Genomic DNA, 21,522 nt, shown 5'->3' on the forward strand with positions numbered 1-21,522 from the left:
AAGACCCACCAAAGTGTGATTTATAATTTTTTTTTAAAATGGCTTATTTATTTTTTTTGGGGCCCGGAATTTAATTTTTTTTGCATCCCTTATAAAATTAAAACCGGGCCTATGAATTTGTTAAGACGGCCCTGGATTCTGGCTGTCCTTATGATAGTGCTGGCAGTTTTGTCAAATGCCGTGGCGATATACAGTGATGCTTATGCTTTGATCAACGAGAAGAAATCATAATGTGAGTGATTTCTTGATTTGATAGCTTACGGTACATATATTTCCAAACTTTCAGATTAAAGGAACATAGCTACCATGTGTACAAATATTCTTCAAAAGTGTGCGAAGGCCTGCAACATGTTCAACCTTGTTTATAATAGAGTAGGGTTATATGGACATCGCAAGTCTGACGCCGTATATGGATGTGGTATATAAACACGCTCAACTCAACTGCCGACATGACTGAGCGAAAGAAATAAAAATACCAAATTGTATATTTGTACAGTGTCCGACAACATATTTGTTGTCAATATTTAATTCTCTTGTAATATGATCTTTGATGTTGTACATGTGGAGGTTCTTATTGAATGTGCCTCCTTCTTATCCTTTATAACTGTAAGGGAGGTATTTGTTGGCATTTGTAAGCATTATTACTTGCTAAAGGACTGAAAGAATGGTTAAGTTCATGAATTTTTATGTTTCACAAAAAGAAATTGAATAATGGATTTGAAAATGTATGACTTGTTAATGGTTTGTTAGGGATAAAATCTGTTGACCAAAACCAAAGTGACAGCCAAAGAATGCACAAGTTTACTTTTTCAACAAATCAACAACCCAGCCCAGACACGCCTCAAATCCTCTATAGATACAAGACTAAATTCATAATAGCCATTTCCTATAGTGATCATCTTCCATTGTTCCAGAGGATTTCATAGTTTGGATAACTTATCTCGCAAGTCACTATTTTTTATAGTTAAATCTCCTTTGGAGATCAATATGGCATGAGTTTTCTTATTTTTTAATACTTTAATACCTATTCTTCTTCAAAAATCTTGATTGCAATCGCTGATGTGAGTGTGAATTTGAAGTCTTACATTGGATTATTGCATTCGCTGATGTGAGTGTGAATTTGAAGTCTTACATTGGATTAAAATGCAAATATTGAGCAGCATACAAGTTAAAGGACCCATACACCAAAGAGAAATGTTACTTGAACAAATGTCTTGATGTATCATATATATTAAAGCTCGATATCTAACCTATGGGCCGACTAATTCAAGTCGTTCAATCCCATCGTCCACTTGCACAAGGATTCAGTTTGAAACTCTAGCATCGTCCATTTACATCAGAATGCCACTTAATTTAATTTAATTTAATCACATGAAGGTTAGAAACTCTATTACGATAGAAAATGAGTTAAATATGTTTTTCATCCTTATAAATATACCAATTTTTTGTTTTAGTCCCTCTTAAAAATTTCTTCACCTCTTAGTCCCCAAAAAAATTCATCTTCACTTTTGGTCCCTCCTTTAAGTAAACTCATGTAAAATTCATATTTTACCTCCTTTAAGTATACTCATATGTAAAATTCATATTTTTGAATAAAAATTTACAATTTTTTTATAATATTATAAGATTATAAATATACCAATTTTTTGTTTTAGTCCCTCTTAAAAATTTCTTCACCTCTTAGTCCCCAAAAAAATTCATCTTCACTTTTGGTCCCTCCTTTAAGTAAACTCATGTAAAATTCATATTTTACCTCCTTTAAGTATACTCATATGTAAAATTCATATTTTTGAATAAAAATTTACAATTTTTTTATAATATTATAAGAATCTCTCCAAAAATTTGATTTTTTTACAAAAACTTGAATTAAATATGAATTTTTATATTTTTTGCGCTTAAATATTCATATTTAATTAATTTTTGGTTAAAAAATTCTAATTTTTTTAGAAATATTTTTACAATATTATACACATTTCTACACACTTTTATTGAAAAATACAATGACTACACGTGATTTGTCTTAAAAATGGAGACCGAAAGTGAGAATTGAAAATTTTATAGAAAACTAAAAATTGAAGGAAAATTTTAGAGAGATTAAAACGAAAAGTTGATATATTTATAAAGATATTTAACCTAGAAACATTATAAGGCAAATTTTTATTTGATCATGATATTTATTTATTTTTTGGTAGAATTTTAAACAAATTTTTTAATCAAACAAAGATAAAATAACTATAAACATAAACTCAAAGAGATGGGTTTTGGGGTATTCACGAAATGGGTTTTGAACTTTAATAAAGTGACGATACATTGAAAACGCCGCGACGAGATTTCTTCTCCTCAGATTGATGTTCAGATTCGCTTCATTCTCCTTCTCCTTGCAGATTTCGTGGATTGAATCATTGTGAGTTTTGTTTTTCTTATTTATTTGTTACATTAGTGCTTATCAAATCTACTTTCAACTTTCGCAAATATTTTTAAGGCCTTGTTTGGATAATCACCTTTATTTACAGCTTAATTTAAAAAACGTGATACTGAGAGTGAGAGGCCTTGTTTTTATTTGTGCTCTCAAACAATGTCACAGATGCTTTTACTGGAAGATAAGCTCAAATAAGTCAATCTAAACAGGCCATAAATTACGTTAACTTCACTATTGTTTATACTCCAGAAAATGGTGGTTAAATGTGACTCATTTATTAATATAGCAGTAATCTATGAAGCACATGCACGGACACATCGACACTGATCAAATTTTAAGAAAATGACATGATTCAATGTAATTACAAGTGTCATTTTTGGTGTCGAACACATAGTGACTAACTTAATCTGTTGTGCAGTCGCTAACTGATTCCAAAATCAGTTATATTACTCTAGGTATAAATACAAGAATATGAGAATCGGTCTCTCTTTCTCTTATTTTCTGTTATGAATCTGTTCTTTTAGGTTTCTATTATGATTGAGCCTCAATTGTCGTAAATGGTAATAGACATCATAAACTCTGATGTCGCGGCGCAAATTGTGGTAACTGGTAATGGACATCATTAACCAGCGGTTTTCTTATGCGATGTTAACAAACAACTAATTTTGTTTTCAATTACAATTTTACATTGCATCCTTTATGCCAATTCATGCTTTATACTATTGAACTGTTTGTATTTGTTTAGGGTCTTCCCCATCACTATTGATCATGATATTGTTTTGTTTGAGCATAAATTTTAATTTTGAAGTGATGTTTATGTGATTTGCCCAAGTGTTTTTCACTCCCCATATTTGATTGATATGTATATCAAAATCACTATCTTAACAAGTATCAACCATTTTTCTACCAACTGTTTTGTTTCAATTACTTTATTTTTTTTCTTCAATTTTGATGCCCTGATTCATGCTAGTGGTTTAATAGCACAATTCTTCACTGTCATTATTAACCACACAATTTATTTGCATAACTTCAACTTTACCCTCATTTTAGATTCTCTCTTGGTGTTAGGGTTTCAGGTTTTCAACATCATTGCTCCGATGGATATCCGTCCGATTAAGAATCAATGTCAGTCCAACCTGCCATTCACGCCGGTGTTGATTCCTGACGAACTCATCGTCGAAATCCTATTGTTCCTTAGCGTGAAAACCATCGCACGATTCAAGTGCGTGAACAAGTCATGGAACACTCTCATCTCCAATCCAACTTTCACTGAAATGCACCTTAAGAAGTCGTCACAAAACCCTCACTTCATACTCACATCAACTCGGAATCACCCTGTAAAGCATGTCGTATCCTTACCTGTGCATCGTTTACTCGAGAATGTGTCAGTCACTATTGCCGGTGACACTTGCCACAATTCGAAAGAAGAAAGTTGGCAGGTCGTTGGCTCCTGCAACGGATTGCTCTGTTTGCTTTTCGATTCTATCTTTGGCATACACACAAAGTACTGGTTCTGTTTATGGAATCCTGCAACGAGGACAATGTCTAACGAATTAGGTTTGTTTTGGGACTATAAGTCTTTATTGGGCCCTTTCAAGTTCAGTTTCGGTTGTGATTATTTAACTGGAACATACAAGGTAGTGGCACTTAATACAGAAAGTAATGAAGAGAAAGAGACCGAGACCGAAGGTTTATGGAGAAGCAAGGTGAGGGTTTTCAGTTTGGGTGATTTTTGTTGGAGAGAGATTCAAAGTTTTCCTTTGGTTCCTCTTATCGGGAATGATGGTGTGCATTTGAGTGGAACGGTTAACTGGCTAGCTATTCATGGTGACTATGTTGGACTTTCTGATGGAGATATAGTTCAAGCTTCAATTCCTCACGTTGAGCAATTTGTGATTGCTTCTCTTGATCTTTCAACGGAGACATACAGCCGGCTTTTGCTTCCAAAGGATTTTAATGAGGTGCCATGCGTTGAGCCATCTCTTCGGGTTCTAATAGATTGTCTTTGCTTTTCGCATGATTTCAAGAGAACCGAATTTGTTGTATGGCAGATGAAGGAGTTTGGAGTCCAAGAGTCTTGGACTCAGTTATTTAGATTTGAATATGTTAATCTTCAAATGCATAACATTCCGATCAAAGACGACTGGGATTTACTTGGATACATGACATGTGTTACTCCATTGTTACCTTTGTACCTTTCGAAGAATGGAGATACATTGATATTGACAAATGATAAAGACAAAAGAGTAATTATCTATAATCGGAGAGATAAGAGAGTAGAGAGAATTGGAATTTCCAACAAAATAAGTTGGTTCTCCGCCATTGATTACATTGAAAGCTTGGTTTCGACTCATTTTAAGTAAGTTCTCTTCTATCATTTTCAATTGTATGAATCTATGGTAATTCTTGTATGTTATTTTAAAATCTTTGGCATGTTATAATAACATGTGTAAATATTTCATATGATAGCTTGGGTTGATTATACTGGAGAATGATTATTTATTGATCATTGTTATCGGTTTGGAAATCTACTTGATTAAATGAATTTATTTTGATTCTATAATAAATATAGGCTAGAAGATGATTCTCAAAAACGAATTTATTCAAAACTCTTGTCTGCATTTTACAGAAAAAAGTTGAACACAGGTGAAACTCACATTGATTTAGACTTAAAAAATCCTTTATCATAAAACAAAGTTGAAGGTGGGATCCTAGAAAGAGGTTGATGAGCAAGTCGGAGACTTATACAGGTTCATTGCACATGTTGTTCAGTAGATAGATCAGAACAAGAAAAATCATTTAAGTTGAGTAGATGAAGTGATCCTAAAACGATGTTTAGGGCTCAACTATCTGTGTCTTTTAAGCCATATAGTTGTGCCCATTGGTACAGGCTTTGATTTGTGGCTTCATGGTTGAAGCTAATTTCTTTCTTTGTTTACTTACGAATATGGATGGACTTTCCATTATCATTATGCATTCATTTTTTCCGTTTGTGTTTTTATTTTATGTTGTGTATTGTTGGTTCACTTCTAGTCTAATTGATATTTTTAAATTATAGGTCAGGAGATATAGAGGAAGAGGAAGATGAAGAGGAGGAGGAGGAGGAGGAGGAAGGGCATTCATTATGAAAGGACGAGGATCAACCAAGTGACATTACTCTTTGGGTTGATGGAGTGGATGATATGTACTAGATTATGATTATGTACTACGATAAAAAAAGATAATAGGAATGAAGTATGAAATAGTAATCTTCATTGTCATCTGGGTTTTTTTTAGGGTTTGAAAACATGAACTTTGTAAAGCCGGCGCACTTGTGTTTTCATTTTGATATATGACTTGGATCTCTAGTTACATATTAGCTTATACAAATTGTTGTTCACTTGTTTGACTCAAAAATGCTAATATTTTTGTTTCGAAGATGTATTTAGTGAATCCAATGAATTGTTTCTGTAAGCTGAACTCACAGTTGCTTCGCAGTTTTAATAATTTTCCTATGGTATGCAACTCAGCTTTTGTTCTTCCAGTTGAACCATTCTTGAATCTTGAATATGTATGGACTTTCAATTTTCACACATTATTTATACATATACTTTAATTTTAAATTCAAATAATAGAATGAACTGATCTAAACCCAAATTACAAATCAAATCATATAACTACAACAAGAAATGCAAAAATCATAGAAGTAAATAAAAACTATACAATAGATATTGAAATGCAAAGTTAACCAATACTTTCCTCCTATGTTGGAATAAGAAAACTTGTTTGTTCCCCATATTCAAAACAACCAGAAAGATTCACCATAATAAGGTGAGAGGTTACATTTGGGTGACTTTACTAATTCCTAACTAAAAATTTCTCCCATCGTCATTTATGACACTCTCATCTAAAAACATATTAAATCACCAAATCTCTCAAAGTCACTGATTATTTTCCGTAAGTAAAGGGATGGCTCGAGATGGTAGTGTTGTGGCTCTAGATGGTAGCGTTGTGAAGAAGAAGACACAGTCTATTATACACTGAATTCTCACCAAAATGTCAAGAAAAACACAATTTTATTCACCATCACCAATCAACAAATTCACACATTGAAAGAAAAGCTAACTAACCTCATCAGCGGTGATAATCACCTTGATATGCTGAAATACAAAATCATAACAACAAAATAAGAAACACAAACAAAACCTAATTCATAATGATTTTTTTTTTTAGGTTTTGTTTGTGTTTCTTATTTTGTTGTTATGATTTTGTATTTCAGCATATCAAGGCGATTATCACTGCTGATGAGGTTAATTAGCTTTTCTTTCAATATGTGAATTTGTTGATTGGTGATGGTGAATAAAATTGTGTTTTTCGTTACATTTTGGTGAGAATTCACTGTATAATAGACTGTGTCTTCTTCTTCACAACGCTACCATCTAGAGCCACAACACTACCATCTCGAGCCATCCCTTTACTTAAGGAAAATAATCAGTGACTTTGAGAGATTTGGTGATTTAATATGTTTTTAGATGAGAGTGTCATAAATGACGATGGGAGAAATTTTTAGTTAGGAATTAGGAAAGTCACCCAAATGTAACCTCTCACCTTATTATGATGAATCTTTCTGGTTGTTTTGAATATGGGGAACAAACAAGTTTTCTTATTCCAACATAGGAGGAAAGTATTGGTTAACTTTGCATTTCAATATCATTTGTATAGTTTTTATTTACTTCTATGATTTTTGCATTTCTTGTTGTAGTTATATGATTTGATTTGTAATTTGGGTTTAGATCAGTTCATTCTATTATTCTTAAAAATCATGCCAATGCAAACTCCACTAACCAATGCACAACAATTCTTCCCAAATCCACTTTTTCCTCTTCCTTCTCTTTTCAATATCCTATACTTATTTTCCTTTTCTTTTAAACAAGGTTCAATTTCCACAACTTCCTTTTCCATACCAAAATCTTCAAAAGAATCCTCAGCATCTTGAAAATAAAATGTTCCATTTTTCCCACCACCAACATTGCTCTTTTCACCAATTTTCCCCACCCCATTTCCTCTAAATAATTTCTCAATAGCCTTCTCACCAACAAATTCAGGGAAAAGCTTATCCGGTTTATTTAAAACAATCATACCATTCTCATCAAGTGTCTCATCATTCAAACTAAACTCATTGAAAGAAGATGTAGAATTAGAATTGGATATAGAATCTTTGTCGAATTCCGGATTCGAAAATGTTGTGAAATGTGAAATAGAATCCTTGTCTCTAACATTAAAAGAATTCTTCAATGATTTGAACCTTTGGTAACATTGGTTCAAATGTGGATTTGATGATGGGTCAGATGATTCAAATTCAGCATGTATAAGGTTTGACATGAATGCAAATTTTTGTTCTATTTCTTCTTGTGAATGTGGATCTCGTAGTATTCCTTCAGTGAGAATTGATTCAAGTTCTTTGAGTTTTGCTTTCAAAACCAATTCAGACATTTTTTGACTGACACAAAGGTTTTTGTTTTTTGAAGTTTCGGTTACTTGTGTGTGTGTTTTGGATTTCAAAAGTGGGTGTTGTGTTTGTGAAAACTGTCTAGAAGTTTTCTATTTATACGTGGTAACCGGCACTTGGGTGACAATGTGGTTGGCCAATGTCACCAACCACAATGTCACCCAAGTGCTATACCCGTAATCTCTACATATATCTCAACATGTATAAATATCTCATCTCTTGAACGGATAGAAGTGGAGGACGGTTATCAAATTTCAAAATTAAAGTATATATGTAGAGGGAGTAGACATTGAAAATGTGAATGTCATTAAATTCTTCGGGGACTATATGCACCTTTTTCTGCAGTTAGGGTTATGCTAACAAGAATGCATAGAAGAATGAGAATAAGGTTGCAATAAAAGTAGGGTTGATATTAAACACAATCATAGATAATTGACTCAACATAAGGAATTTAGTAATATTATAATATCACTTTAATAAATGATTATTGAAACATATTTGTCTCCATCTTTCTCTTGCTTCAAATTATCATGCCTTTGTTTTGTTTTTCGGTTGCATTTTTGTAAGATTTCTTGAATTATGATCCAATAAAGTTTTTGAAAGAATGTCAAAAGGCTAATTTGAAATTTAGAGAGAGAGAAGACTTTCTTTTGAAGGAAGAGAGAGAAAAAAAAACTTGAAGGCTAAAAATGACAATTGAAACTCTTGTAGAGAATAGGAAAACAAGGAAGAAGAAGGAAGTTTTTGATGGAAATGCACCTTTGTTACCTAATGCACAAGAAAGAAATGTTGATGATTTTCATGAATTTAATGGAAGCTGTTTTCAATTTGTCAATCACAGTCATTGGTGTCGGGATCATGGGCTTGCCTGCTTGTGTCAAAAAGTTGGGGATGGTGCCTGGTCTTCTTGCCATAATCCTAACAGCATTACTAACAGAGAAGTCAATTGAGTTCGTGATCAGGTTTTCGAGGGCAGGGAATCTTTCTTCCTATGGAAATCTTATGGGGGATGCCTTTGGGAAATACGGAAAAGTGTCGGTGGAGATAACTTCAGATTTGCATCAATTAGTATTGCTCTTGTTGGCACTATCTTCCTCGGAGCAAATTTCATACCAATCATTTGGGTTATTTTCCAGTTCACTGGAGCAACAGGGGCTGTTTCTGTAGCATTCGTATTTCCAGCTGCAATCACTCTGAGGTGAGTTTGGTCACAAAATTCATTTAGTTCTGTAATGAATTTTTCTTTATAGTATGGTTTTACTTTTATTGTTTGTAATGGTATCAGAGTTCTAATATACTTATCTTTCCCTTAAGTAGTTTTATAAAAGGTTTTATGTTCATGCTTTTGCTGATGATTAATTAACGAAAAAATAACTATTAAGCATTTTCTTTTCCGTCAGGGATCGATACAACATAGCAACTAAAACCGACATGATTTTGTCTGTCCTTATGATAGTGTTGGCAGTCTTCTCAAATGTTGTGGCTATATACAGTATGTTTATGCTTTGATCAACAAGAATTGAACTTAATGTGAGTTATTTCTCGATTTGATAGCTCAGATTACAGGTATTTCCATAGTTTCAGATGATAGGAGCATAATTTCTAGGGTCCGACGGTTTGATTATCATATAAACAAAGCAACCATCTGTACAAATGTTCTTGAAAAGTATGTGAAGGCCTGCAACATGTTCAACCTTGTTTGTAATAGAGTATTGTTATTTAAACATAACAAATCCGTCGTCATATTGATGTGGTATAAAAACATGCTCAACTGTCGACATGATTGAAAGAGGAAAAAATAAATAAAAACACGAAATTGTATATTTATACGGTGTCCGACAACATATTTGTTGCCAATATTTAATTCTATTGTAATATTCTTTTAGATGTGGTAAATCTGAAGATTCTTATTGAATGTGCCTCCATTTCCCAGACTTCATATCCTTCATAATTATAAGGGAGGTATTTGTTGCCATTTGTATGCATTATTACTTGCTACAGGACCGATAAAAATCTGGTGACCAAAACCAAAGTGATAATAGCCATTTCCTATAGTGATCATCTTCCATTTTTCCAGAGGATTTCATAGCTTGGATAACTTGTTCGCATGTCACTAGTGATAAGTGTGAATTAGAAGTCATACATTAGAGTAGATGAAGAAGTAGATATTGAGCAATATAAGTTAAGGGACCCATATACTTAATATCTTGAGGATTTTGTGAAGATATGATGTCAAAACTTACTTGTGTGGTTATTCTTGTTAACAATATAGATAATCATATAGAAAAACAAAGGATTAACAAAGACGGCTAGGGTTTCATTGAATACCAAAAACGAAGATATTAACAAAGACGTCTATGGTTTCATTGAATACAAATAGCATAGCTCATTACTTTATTATCTAACGCCTACCCTCAAACTCATGATGCATCACAAGAAGCATTGCAAGTTTATCAAACAAAATACGAATAACATACTAAATAATATATACTAAACTTGAAAACAGTGAACAATGTGTATTTCTCTGATTTTTTTTATCCAAAAAAACTCATTAGTCATTAAAGTATAGTTTAAACTTTAGTAAAAAAGAAGTATATAGTTTAAACTTCTAATACATTTTATTTTTATCTATTTCTTATTCACAATATTATTGACGAATATTTTAAACTCTACTATAAATTATGAAGCTATACATCCAAAAATAAATGTATTGGAAAAATTTATTAAAGTTGATACATAAGGTTATTCAAAATTGAATTTTATATTCTAAAATAATAATGTAAATATCATATATCTAAATTTAATTATCATTGACATCAAATTAATCCCCATTCTGAAGTGAAGTTATGTTGAGAGAAGGAAAAAAAATAAAAAATAAGTGACAATTATTATGCTACGGAGGGAGTATTTACCTATCAAGAGAGCATATATTTTCTTTCAAAAAAAGAGAGCATATATTTTGTTTATCGTACTACGACGTTGTTTTGTTTGTTGTCTTTGTGCGATGTTGTTTGTCTTTCTTGTCTTGTTCAGCTGTTTGTTCGGTTCAAATTGTCGGACTAACTTTAATCCAGAGCACATCCAATCAACGACTTTGGAGTCCCCCAATGTTGCAGATATGGATGCCTGACTATTCCGGAGACTTGAATATAGTTAAATTTATAGGCTTATGTACTTTGTCAATTTATGCTATTAACATGGATGTCACGAGTTTGTTCGTAAATTCATTATTTTTGTTTGTAGTGAATTTATATTGGATCGATTCAATATCCATTTTAATGAATGAATATCATATACTTTTAGTCCAAAAAAAAAATAACGTATACTTTTGTCAAAAATAAAAGAGCGTAAATTTAAACATGATCAAAGGAGAGATTAATTTAAGCTTCTCTTAGTAAAAAAATTGTATTTTATTTCATTTCATTAAGACAAGAAGTTTTTTTTTTTTTTGTATTCTTGTATAACCTTTTTTGGTGAGTGTTGCATGAATTCTTTGATACAATAGTATAATGTATTTTACTGTGAATATATTTATTTTTTTGACACAACTGTGAATATATTTATAAAATGCATTTATTATGAATATTTTATTATAAATGCTTGTGATCGTATGGCATTATTTGATTCCTTTATAAATTACAATTCGCACAAAAATATCGCCACCATTGTACCTCAACAGCTGGTCATGTAAGAACTAGTTGTTGCAGGTTCGATCCTCGACACCCTGAACGCAAACTCCAAGCAAATCAAATTAATGAGGTACTTTAAAGTAACCTCTCTTTTTATATATTTTTTCCCACTAAAACTCTTTTTATATATTTTTTCCCACTAAAAATATCGCCACCATCGCACCTCAACACTGGTCATGTTAAAACTAGTTGTTGCAGGTTCGATCCTCGGCATCACAAATCCAAACCGACTCAAAATCATCATAACTAATGAGGTACTTTAAAGTAACCTCTCTTTTTATGATTTTTTTTCTTCTACGAAATACATTTATTTTTACCTAAATTGTCGTAAATGTTTATTTTGTCACTAAGTTGTTGTGTAATGTTTATTTTATGTCAATAAATTGAGTAAAAAAAGATATGAGTAAAGGTGTGAGTTATTGTCCTCGTGAGCACAGCTCAGTTGGCAGGGACATGCATTGTAATATGCAGAGGTCGGAGTTTGAACACCGGACACCCCACCGTACACCTTCAAAAAGGTGAAATCTAGCCACTAGTCTACTTGACAAAATAAAAAAAAATGTGAATATTTAAAATATTTTCGTACTTTAAAATTAAAATCAAATATCTCCATCATTGTATCTTTAAATAATAAGTAAATAAAATTGTAACAATTGTGTGAAAAAGAAGGAGGTGTGTTGATGAATATTTTTTTGAATTTCAATTTAGCAATGCTGAAGATTTGAGAGTTATCGGGTCAGCATGATCGATCATTCTAAAGCCTGGAGTCCTCCGTATCTTTAAGTGGACAAAAGACTTTAATCCATATACACAACGAATTTTGCTCTCCACCCTGCACTTTTCGCTCGCGCCCTGCAACCATTCCGAAAATACCCATGCGCTAGTTAACTAGCGCAAGTGTAAAAAAACGGGACTTAAATTTTACACTTACGTGATTTAAGTCACGCTGCATGAGTTAACTCCCGCAGAAATTAACACTCACGTGAGTTAACTCACACAGAAATTAATACTTACGTGAGTTAACTCACGCTGTATTGTTTTTCATAAAAATTAGAATCGTCTTCTTCTCTATTCCTCTTCTCTATTCCTCAAGTACAACACACCATAAAAACAACAACACAACACAAATTCATCATCTTGTTAATCAATTTGTACATTGTATTCATCCCAAACTCAGAATTTTTTATATTAAAAGATCTTAGAAATTCATTAAAAAACAACACAACAACAACACGACCCAGATTATTGTTATTTCTTATTTTCCTTATTTCATCGCAGCAGCAACTCAAAATTCATTGGTTAGATTGCTTTAGTTTTACAAATTAAACTAACCAAAGGGAGATATTTACGTACTCTATTCATGTCCCTTTATCCTAATTTGGTTTTTACTTAAGGTTTTTACTTAAATGTGCTTTATAAATTCATACATTCAGTTTTAAATCATAAGATTCATGTGTTTCATCCTGAGATTTCTTTTGCTTTGTACTTCGAATCTGCCTTTTTTAACAGAAAGAATAGGGATATTGAAGATAAACAGAAAGAAACTATTCTTTCTTATCACAGTGAAATGCTGCGTGAGTTATGAAAAACAATACAGCGTGAGTTAACTCACATAAGTATTAATTTCTGCGTGAGTTAACTCACGTAAGTGTTAATTTCTGCGTGAGTTAACTCATGCAGCGTGACTTAAGTCACGCAAGTGTAAAATTTAAGTCCCGTTTTTTTACACCTGCGCTAGTTAACTAGCGCAGAGGTATTTTCGGAATGGTTGCAGAGTGGATAGCAAAATTCATACACAACATCATACACATGCGCAGGTTTGGATTTGATTAATGGAATTGCCTCAAGAATATTGATAGGAGAGAACTTGTTTGAAATTTCCGGTGCCATTGGCACACCATTAACCCTGGATATCTCTACTCAAAATAGGGTATTTGGCCACTTTGCAAAATAGGGTAGAATTTAATGAAATTATGGTTAAGTGGAGTAATTAAGTGGACTAAAATTCATGGGTTCTTCTTCTTCCCAAATTCCACTATCTCTTTTCCTAAATTTCTTTCCATATTTAGTGGAGTAATGAAGTGGAGTAAAATTCAATAAATAAGGGTATATTAGTAAAAATAATAATAAATGTTGAATTGATATTCTAAAGTGATAATTATTTTAAGATAAAGAAAAAAAATGTTAAAGAGACAATAAAAATGAGTACTAATTTATCTTTGAAATTAACACAACTAGTCATTTTCTAAAAATTGCACAAAATACAAAAACAACAACTAAAATAAGATGAAGGGCATAGTGGCTATCAACAGAAATATAGCTACACAACCAATAACATTAAATCTACATTAGAATCAAACCTTTGTGCATTATTAGCGATGCATTCATCATTCAAACTCATATCATTTAATTATATTCTCTTTTAAATCTTTTTATTTATGTGGCCAATTTTTTTTTATTTGGGTTTGTACTCAAGTAAGTATTACTTGAGGAAATGAGGATTTAGATTGATATGTCAATTTAGTTTTTTCTTCTCCGAAACACAATAATTAAGGATTAAGAAACCATACACAATCAAATTATGTAGTTGCTACAAAAAAATTATGTAGTTACTTCATTTTCATTGTCTTGACCCCAAAACTTGTGAGAAAAATCAAATAGTTTCTTCCGAAGAGGACTAGAGAAAATATGGCCAGATTCAGTGGTATTCAAATACTCAGTTTCTCTGCTATAGCTACCCAACAGTTTAATAGTACAAGTTCCGCTAAAACAATTGTACAATAAGATCACAACAAAATTCTGATTAATTAGTCCATTGTTACTTCATAAGTCTTGGAAATATTCCTATCAATATTAGATATTCCTATCAAAGTGATTCTTAGATATTCCTATCAAAGTGATTCTTAAACTGATCCATGAAAGGATATGCATGTCGTGATAGCACAATATGATGTTAAACTAAACATGCATCTAAACTCAACCTATCAATAAAGATTTAAAAAGAAACTTTGCATTAAACATGCAAGCATCCATTTCCAAGTTAAGAAATAAAATAACAATTCCAACATTACTTGCATATAAGGAAACCAGGTAAATAAGGATTAAACAACATTATAAAAAAAAAAAATCCACAATCTATGCAATGCAGTGCATTTTTGCTTAGTAACATAATCTTATCAAATCATCACTAACAACAATTGTTATGTCATGCATGCTCTTACATATCTAAGATGACGACGACGAAGATCCTTGCAATGTTTTAAATATGGAGTCAGCAGACTGCTTAACTAACTGAAAACGCTCCAACAAACTCTCCCTTATCACTTATCAACAGCGTACTCTAGCTCCTCCTTCTTAGGAGCATTTTCCTTATTTTCTTCATTGTCTTGTCCCCAAATCATGTGAGAAATGTCAAATATTTTATTCTCAAAATTAGTAGTGGATTTAGGAGGAAATTTTTTGTTTTCATCTTTCTTCATGTTCTCAGATTTGTGCTTTAACTCCCATATACATTGTCTAAGTTGCTTTTGTGTGGGTTCGAAACTAAACAAATCCTTAATGAAGTTATAAAAAGAAGTGTAATCTGTCATTTTATGTTGACCCGTTTCGGATTTGAAATCTAAGAAGCGATTGAGAATAAGGATGTCATCATTGAGAGTGAAGATTCTCTTACGTGAGTTTGATGTTTGCTTCTTTGAGGAAGAAGAGGATCTTCACTCTCAATGAGAAATCCAAAACAACAACATGAGAAAACCTTTTCTTCCTCAAAAAAGCAAACATATAACTCACGTAAGAAAATTTTCACTCTCAATGACGAAATCCTTATTCTCAATCGCTTCTTAGATTTCAAATCTGAAACGGGTCAAAATACAATGACAGATTACACTCCTTTTTATAACTCCGTTAAATATTTTCTTAGCTTTAAACCCACACAAAATCAACTTAGACAGAATCTGGAAGTTAAAGCAAAAATTTGAGAACATGAAGAAAAATAAAACCCAAAAATTTCCTCCAAGATCTTCTATACTGCTCTTGAGAATAAAATATTTGACGTTTCTCACATGATTTGGGGACAAGACAATGAAGAAAAGAACGAAAATGCTGCTAAGAAGGAGGAGCTAGAGTCTGTTGTTGTTTATAAGGAAGAGTCTGGAGCGTTTTCAGTTAGTTAAGGAGTCCTCCATATTTAAGGCATTGCAAGGATCATCATCATCTTCAAATTAAATATGTAAGAGCATGCAGGATATAACAATTGTTGTTAGTGATGTTTTGATTAGATTACGTTACTAAGCAACAATGTACTGCATAGATTGTCGATTATGTTTTGATGATGTTGTTTAACCCTTATTTTTCGTGTTTCGTTATATGGACACATACTAATACACATAAATAAACAAAAATAAAAAGATGTAAAAGATAATAGAATTAGATGATATCCAATGCTATCAATAAATGAGATATATCCATGCAGTATAATCATCTTTGCAAATTTATTCTTAGAATTATTTGACTAAAATTGTAATTTACAATGACAAACAATCCTTTAATTTTCCGACACTTCTAACACAAGGCTTGTTTTGGAACCGTTTATAGTAAACTATACATATGTTAAGATGGTCATGTAAATGCTAAGTACCTGATATTATGTCACCACTAAGTTTCTTATCACAATATTGTACATGGCCTTCCATCCGGATCTTTATTTTGCATATTTATCTCATTTTGAATGGTTAGAGTTTCTTCACCATTCATTTTTAGACAAAAACTACACAAAAATTTCATTAGAAAATTAGCCAAATAAAAGAAACTAAAGAGATCTAAGAAGAAAAAATATGAATACTGAAAATACTAAAAAGGAACTAAGAATAAGAAAAGAAATTGCAAATAAAAAAATTAAAGCTACAAGGAAACACAAACAAGAAGATGGCTAATTGCAAGCTCTATAAAGCTAAACTGTGTTATTTTGATTGTAACAACTAAATTTGAGGGACCCTTGTTTATATCTTACTTCTTACGGATGGAAAATATGAACTGTACTCTTGCTAAAAGTCAATAAAATGACCCTAAAAAAGAAACAAAAGAAATTAAAAATCAGCTTTTGAGTTTTTTTTTCTTTTTCTGATTAGTGTTAGGTTTACATTGTTTTTTTTTTTTTTTTTTTCAGTTTTGATTTGCTGCTTTCAGCTTGCACCAATGTACCAGCCACGTTCCGGTTTAGCACTCCTTCTTGAGTAATGATACATAGACATCATTAGGTGACAATACACCCTTTGACACCCACACAAAAATCTGACATGTGTGAACCCTACATAAACACATTTTCTCTTTCATCTCCTCTTCTCTCTTCCTAATGCATGAGGTGTACAAGGTTGTATGAGAATAAGGGGTGTCTATATAATATTTTCCTTCTTGTGTCGGGGATTGTTTCAATAATATTATGCTAATTAAAAAAAAAAACTAAAAATCACAACACCTTAAAACGATCAACCGTACACAAACAACCCCATCAAAATCATCAACATTACTAAGAAACTGAACCCTAAACCCAACACCTCAAATCACTCCATCCCACAAAACAATTGATTATCTCCAGAAAATTAAAAGATGCTAAGTTTTTCACATGAAATAAAAGGGAAATGAAGTAGAAAAGAGGAAAACTTACATATTCAGGACATGGAATGGAAAAACAAATCTTGCTAGTCAATAAAATGACACCTTCAAAAGATCAACCCTAAAATAACAAACTTACATATTACTGTTGCAACAAGTCAATAAAATGACAAACTTACATATAATTTATGGTGATAAATCATGTGGTCAAAGCTAAAACCCTAAAAAAGAAACGAAAGAAACTAAAAGTCAGAACACCTTCAAAGGATTAACCCTAAACATACAACCCCACACAAAATCATCAACATTACTAAGTAGAACATAGCCATGGCAAGAAACTATATATAAAATAATTTGGGATTTCTCTTCAAAATCGAAAGCCCTAAAACCCAACACCTCAAATCCCTCCATCCCACAAAACAGTTCTCAAGAAAAACAAAAGATGCAAAAAATTTCACATGAAATAAAAGGGAAATGAAGTAAAGTCGTTTAAAACTTACATACTCAGAACACCAAAGAGAAGAACACATCTTGCTAGTAACAAAATGAGGAGGCGGCAGAGAGGTGAGAGAGGCGAGAGGCTCTGAGAGAGTGGGAGGCTGTTACACTTATTATAGATATTAGGGTTCTGAGTCTGACTTTTAATTTCTCTTTTTAATTTTTTTTATGAATTTTTTAGCACCCCACTTGAATTTGCACTCGTTTTTATAAGTTTTATCATATTGTTTACACCTAGTTTTATGTTTCAAAAATTAAACAATTGTAAACATGAAATAAAAGCTAAATAAACGCAACAACGTTTTTTTTTTATTTTATGAAAAATCAATTTTCTCTCGTGTCTTTTTAGTTAAATCATTATTTTTTTTTAGAGAAATTCAAAACATTAGTTGAATAAAAGAAAAGTTACTTCTGTTTCTTTTTTACGAACCTTATGTTAATTAATAATTATAAACTGAAGGTTTTTTTTTAGAAGAATAAACTGAAGTTTTTGGACATTAATTATGAACTATATATTTTTTTTACTAGTTAATGATATGAAGTTTTTCCCTAAAAAATAATGATGTGAAGTTTTACGTTTGCAAATGCATTGAAGTTAAATGTTTCTCTTTTTCTTCCTAACATGCATTGAAGTTAATCGGAACTAATCTAACTCTAACCGAAATTCCGCTGAAAAACTAGGAAAAACAATTATGTTCTTAAGCTAGTTACAAAACTGTCATTCTATTTAAGACATATCAAGTGAGAGCACCAGTTATTGGAAGAGATTAGAGGAGTAAATATTAGTCCTTGGATTTAAATCAATGATTCTAATGGAGTTTAAGTTTTCAAACTACACCTTACATTATAATTTCTCGCCCACTCACCTGTTTCCACTTAATGGTTTTTTTTATACGATCTAATGCAAACAATTTGAAGAATGCAAAGAACCCTAAATTATTAAATTGGGATGTAAGGTTCGTGTTCCATCATGGACAATCAACGAGCAACTAAGGGATCCTCTTGCTAATCTTTCATTCAATGATTTGTGGTTTTGCTCATCCCATGGTCAAGTCTTGAATTATAGAAGCATTCTCCGTTGAAAGGAGTTTCACAATAATTGAAGGATCTTGTATCAATTTTTCATCGACTTTTGTTTTTAATCATGTTGTTTGACATGATTGTGGATTAATTTGTATTAGGAGCTGTGGATCAATTTCTGTGTTTTTTTTAAATCAATTTCTGGATTGTGGATTTAATCATGTCGTTTTACATGATTGTGGAGTCTTTTTGATAATGAGTTCTTAAATATAGTAATTCATCCTAGATTTATTCTTGAAGTCAACACACACACACACTATTATCACATAACTATGAATTTTAGTTAATATCGAATTAATCAGAAGTAACTGTGTTCGATTAAAAAATATTTACTCAAACTTTTTCGTACCCATACCATCCGATTCCTAGATTACCAATTCTCTTCCCCTAAATCTTAAAGTCAAAAAAAATAATGCAAGTTTATACTTTATATGATGTTTTCTTTTTTTTAAGAATATAGTTTATATGATATTAACTAAATGACTCTACAAGTAGTACACCGGTAATTGCCTAAACGACTCTACAAGTAATCTTAAAGTTAAAAAAATAATGCAAGTTTATACTTTATATGATGTTTTCTGTTTTTTAAGAATATAGTTTATATGACATTAACTAAATGACTCTACAAGTAGTACACCGGTAATTGCCCCCCCCCCCCCCCCCACAAACAATTTTTTAAGGCTCTGTCCCTGTATGTTAGCATTTTTCTCCTTGTCATGAATTGAACTCTAAACCTTTAACACCTCAACAACTTTTAGTCTCTTAACTTAAACTAGTTGAGTTATCCAAACCTCTCTGATCTGAAGTGATAATCATTACAAGAAGAGAGCGTAATTTGAGCTTCTCTTACGCATTAGAAAGGCCGTATAGGATGGGAACTTTTGTTGGGTGCCAACCTAGTTGGGAAGCTTCAGATTCTCCCGGATGCTCAACCTTTCTCTTGGCCTTATCCAAAAAAAAAAAAGAGCTTCTCTTAGTGAAAAAGAAATTGTATTTTAATTTATTCATTAAAACAACATGAAGTTTTTTTGGTATTCTTGTATTTATTTATTTTTGTGGTGAATCTTGTATAATTTCTTTGATACAATTATATAATGAATTTTATTGTGAATATATTTATAAAATGCATTTACTATGAGTTAATATTTTTTTATAAATACTCGTGATCGCATGACATCCTTAGATTCCTTTATAATTTACAACTCACACAAAAATATTGCCATCGTCGTACCTCCGCAATGGTTATGTAAGAACTATTTGTTGGAGGTTCGATCCTCGGCACCCTGAATCTAAACACCAAGCAAATTAATGAGGTAATTTAAAGTAACCTCTCTTTTTATATATTTTTTCCCACTAAAAACATTTATTTTGACCTAAAATGTTTACTTTATATCACTAAATTGTTGTGTAATACATAAAAATACCAACATTCAAACATTTTTTAAATCAATACACGTCAGTAAATTGAGTCAAACAAATATATGTGACTATAGATGTGAGTTATTAAGAATATTTTGGTTCTTTAAAATCAAAACCATATATCTTCATCATTGTATCTTTAAATCAATATATAAAAATAAGTAAATAAAATTTAAATAATTGTGTGAAGGAGAACGAGTGTATTTTTATGTTAACATTTCTTCAAGTTTAATCAATATTTAATTATTTAAGTCATTTCTGGACTTTTCATATTCATGTCATTTCTCATGGTCAGAGACATCTGAATATGAGCTATCTAATTCCTCACTTAAGTAGTCATCTCCTTCTTTATCTTTACAACTCCTGTTAGCATTAACTGAAGTATCTGCAAAGTAACTTGAGTTTCTTTGTAGGGGATCATAAAAAGAAGAAGAAAGCATGTGGTTTGGTTTGGTTGATTTTGCTGAAGTATCCTTTTTAGAGCGTAATTTAATCTTCTCATAGTGAAGGGAAGTGTAATCTTTTAAAACAAAATAAAATATATTAAAATGCACTTCTTATGAATAACATGAAGAGACGTGAAATGTACTCATTAAGATAACATGAATTCTTTTGGTATTCCTGTATAATTTTGTTGGTACAATTGTATAATGTATTCTAAATATATATCTTTATGAAATGTATTTATTATAAAATTATATTTTATTTAAATGCTTGTTATCGTATGTCATCGTTGGATTTCTTTATTCTCTCATTTGCTTTTTCCGTACACATCATAAAAATTATTGCATACTCTTCTCTTCCTCTATAAATACATTCAACACACACATTGTGTGAAGAAGAAGAAGAAACCCTAATCTTTTTTCACATTCCCATTTTCTCAACACAGAGCAAGTAAGTTGTTAAGAAGGACAACTAAGGATCATGAAGGTCCTTTCCTGGAACTGTAGAGGGTTAAGGACCCCTTGTGCATAGCCATAATAAGGCTCCTCGTGAAAATTGTCAAGATATTGCTTTTTTAATGAAAACCAAGTTATATAGGTTTGATCCTATGTTTCATGATAAAAATTGTTTGTGGTGCTCATGCAAATTATTTCTCTTTAAATTGCAAGAAGGATAAAGGTCTAAATATCATTTGGTCAACTAATGTAAATCTCTAAAAATTTTGAATCATAATGAGAACTTCAACAACTGATAAATTTCTGACGTGATAACAATAATGGATGGTTTGCTACTGAAGTTTTTTGTTATTCTTGTATTTGTTTTGGTGGTGAATCTTGTATAATTTCTTTGATACAATTATATAATGAATTTTTATT

At 31.5% G+C, this 21,522-nt stretch overlaps 1 protein-coding gene, 1 long non-coding RNA gene and 1 pseudogene across 5 annotated transcripts in view; all 3 read left to right on the plus strand.

The window, feature by feature from the left end:
• The window catches only part of LOC146912818 (amino acid transporter AVT6A-like), a 37,443-nt pseudogene extending 36,762 nt beyond the window's left edge, over nt 1–681 (plus strand). The window contains exon 6 of the transcript XR_015013143.1: nt 134–681. The product of XR_015013143.1 is annotated as an amino acid transporter AVT6A-like (transcript). The remainder of the gene's footprint in view (nt 1–133) is intronic.
• A 1,564-nt stretch (nt 682–2,245) lies between these two features.
• On the plus strand, nt 2,246–5,942 carry LOC146912825 (F-box/kelch-repeat protein At3g23880-like). 3 transcript variants are annotated; one of them, XM_085716154.1, is made up of 3 exons: nt 2,246–2,404; nt 3,488–4,778; nt 5,478–5,942. In XM_085716154.1, the coding sequence occupies exons 2-3, from the start codon at nt 3,517–3,519 to the stop codon at nt 5,545–5,547; spliced, it is 1,332 nt and encodes a 443-aa protein (XP_085572280.1). In that variant the 5' UTR covers nt 2,246–2,404; nt 3,488–3,516; the 3' UTR covers nt 5,548–5,942. The 3 variants fall into 3 exon arrangements, with proteins under 3 accessions (XP_085572280.1, XP_085572281.1, XP_085572282.1); XM_085716155.1 differs by lacking the exon at nt 5,478–5,942 and adding an exon at nt 5,049–5,420; XM_085716156.1 differs by lacking the exon at nt 5,478–5,942 and adding an exon at nt 5,066–5,420.
• Nucleotides 5,943–8,498: 2,556 nt separating this feature from the next.
• LOC146912826 (uncharacterized) lies at nt 8,499–9,841 on the plus strand. Its single transcript, XR_015013145.1, has 2 exons — nt 8,499–9,105; nt 9,308–9,841. It is a non-coding gene; the product is annotated as an uncharacterized LOC146912826 (long non-coding RNA).
• Nucleotides 9,842–21,522: the final 11,681 nt, after the last annotated feature.

This window comes from Medicago sativa, chromosome 6, assembly GCF_051527215.1.
Source record: "Medicago sativa cultivar Bolivia chromosome 6, Bolivia_mono, whole genome shotgun sequence".
In the NCBI taxonomy this organism is placed as follows: domain Eukaryota; kingdom Viridiplantae; phylum Streptophyta; class Magnoliopsida; order Fabales; family Fabaceae; genus Medicago; species Medicago sativa.

Bases quoted from the DNA above. Each gene is read 5' to 3' on its own strand.
- LOC146912825 (XM_085716154.1), top strand. From the start codon at position 3,517: ATGGATATCCGTCCGATTAAGAATCAATGTCAGTCCAACCTGCCATTC. The intron at 4,779-5,477 runs GTAAGTTCTCTT...TTTAAATTATAG, and splicing joins TTGGTTTCGACTCATTTTAA to GTCAGGAGATATAGAGGAAG.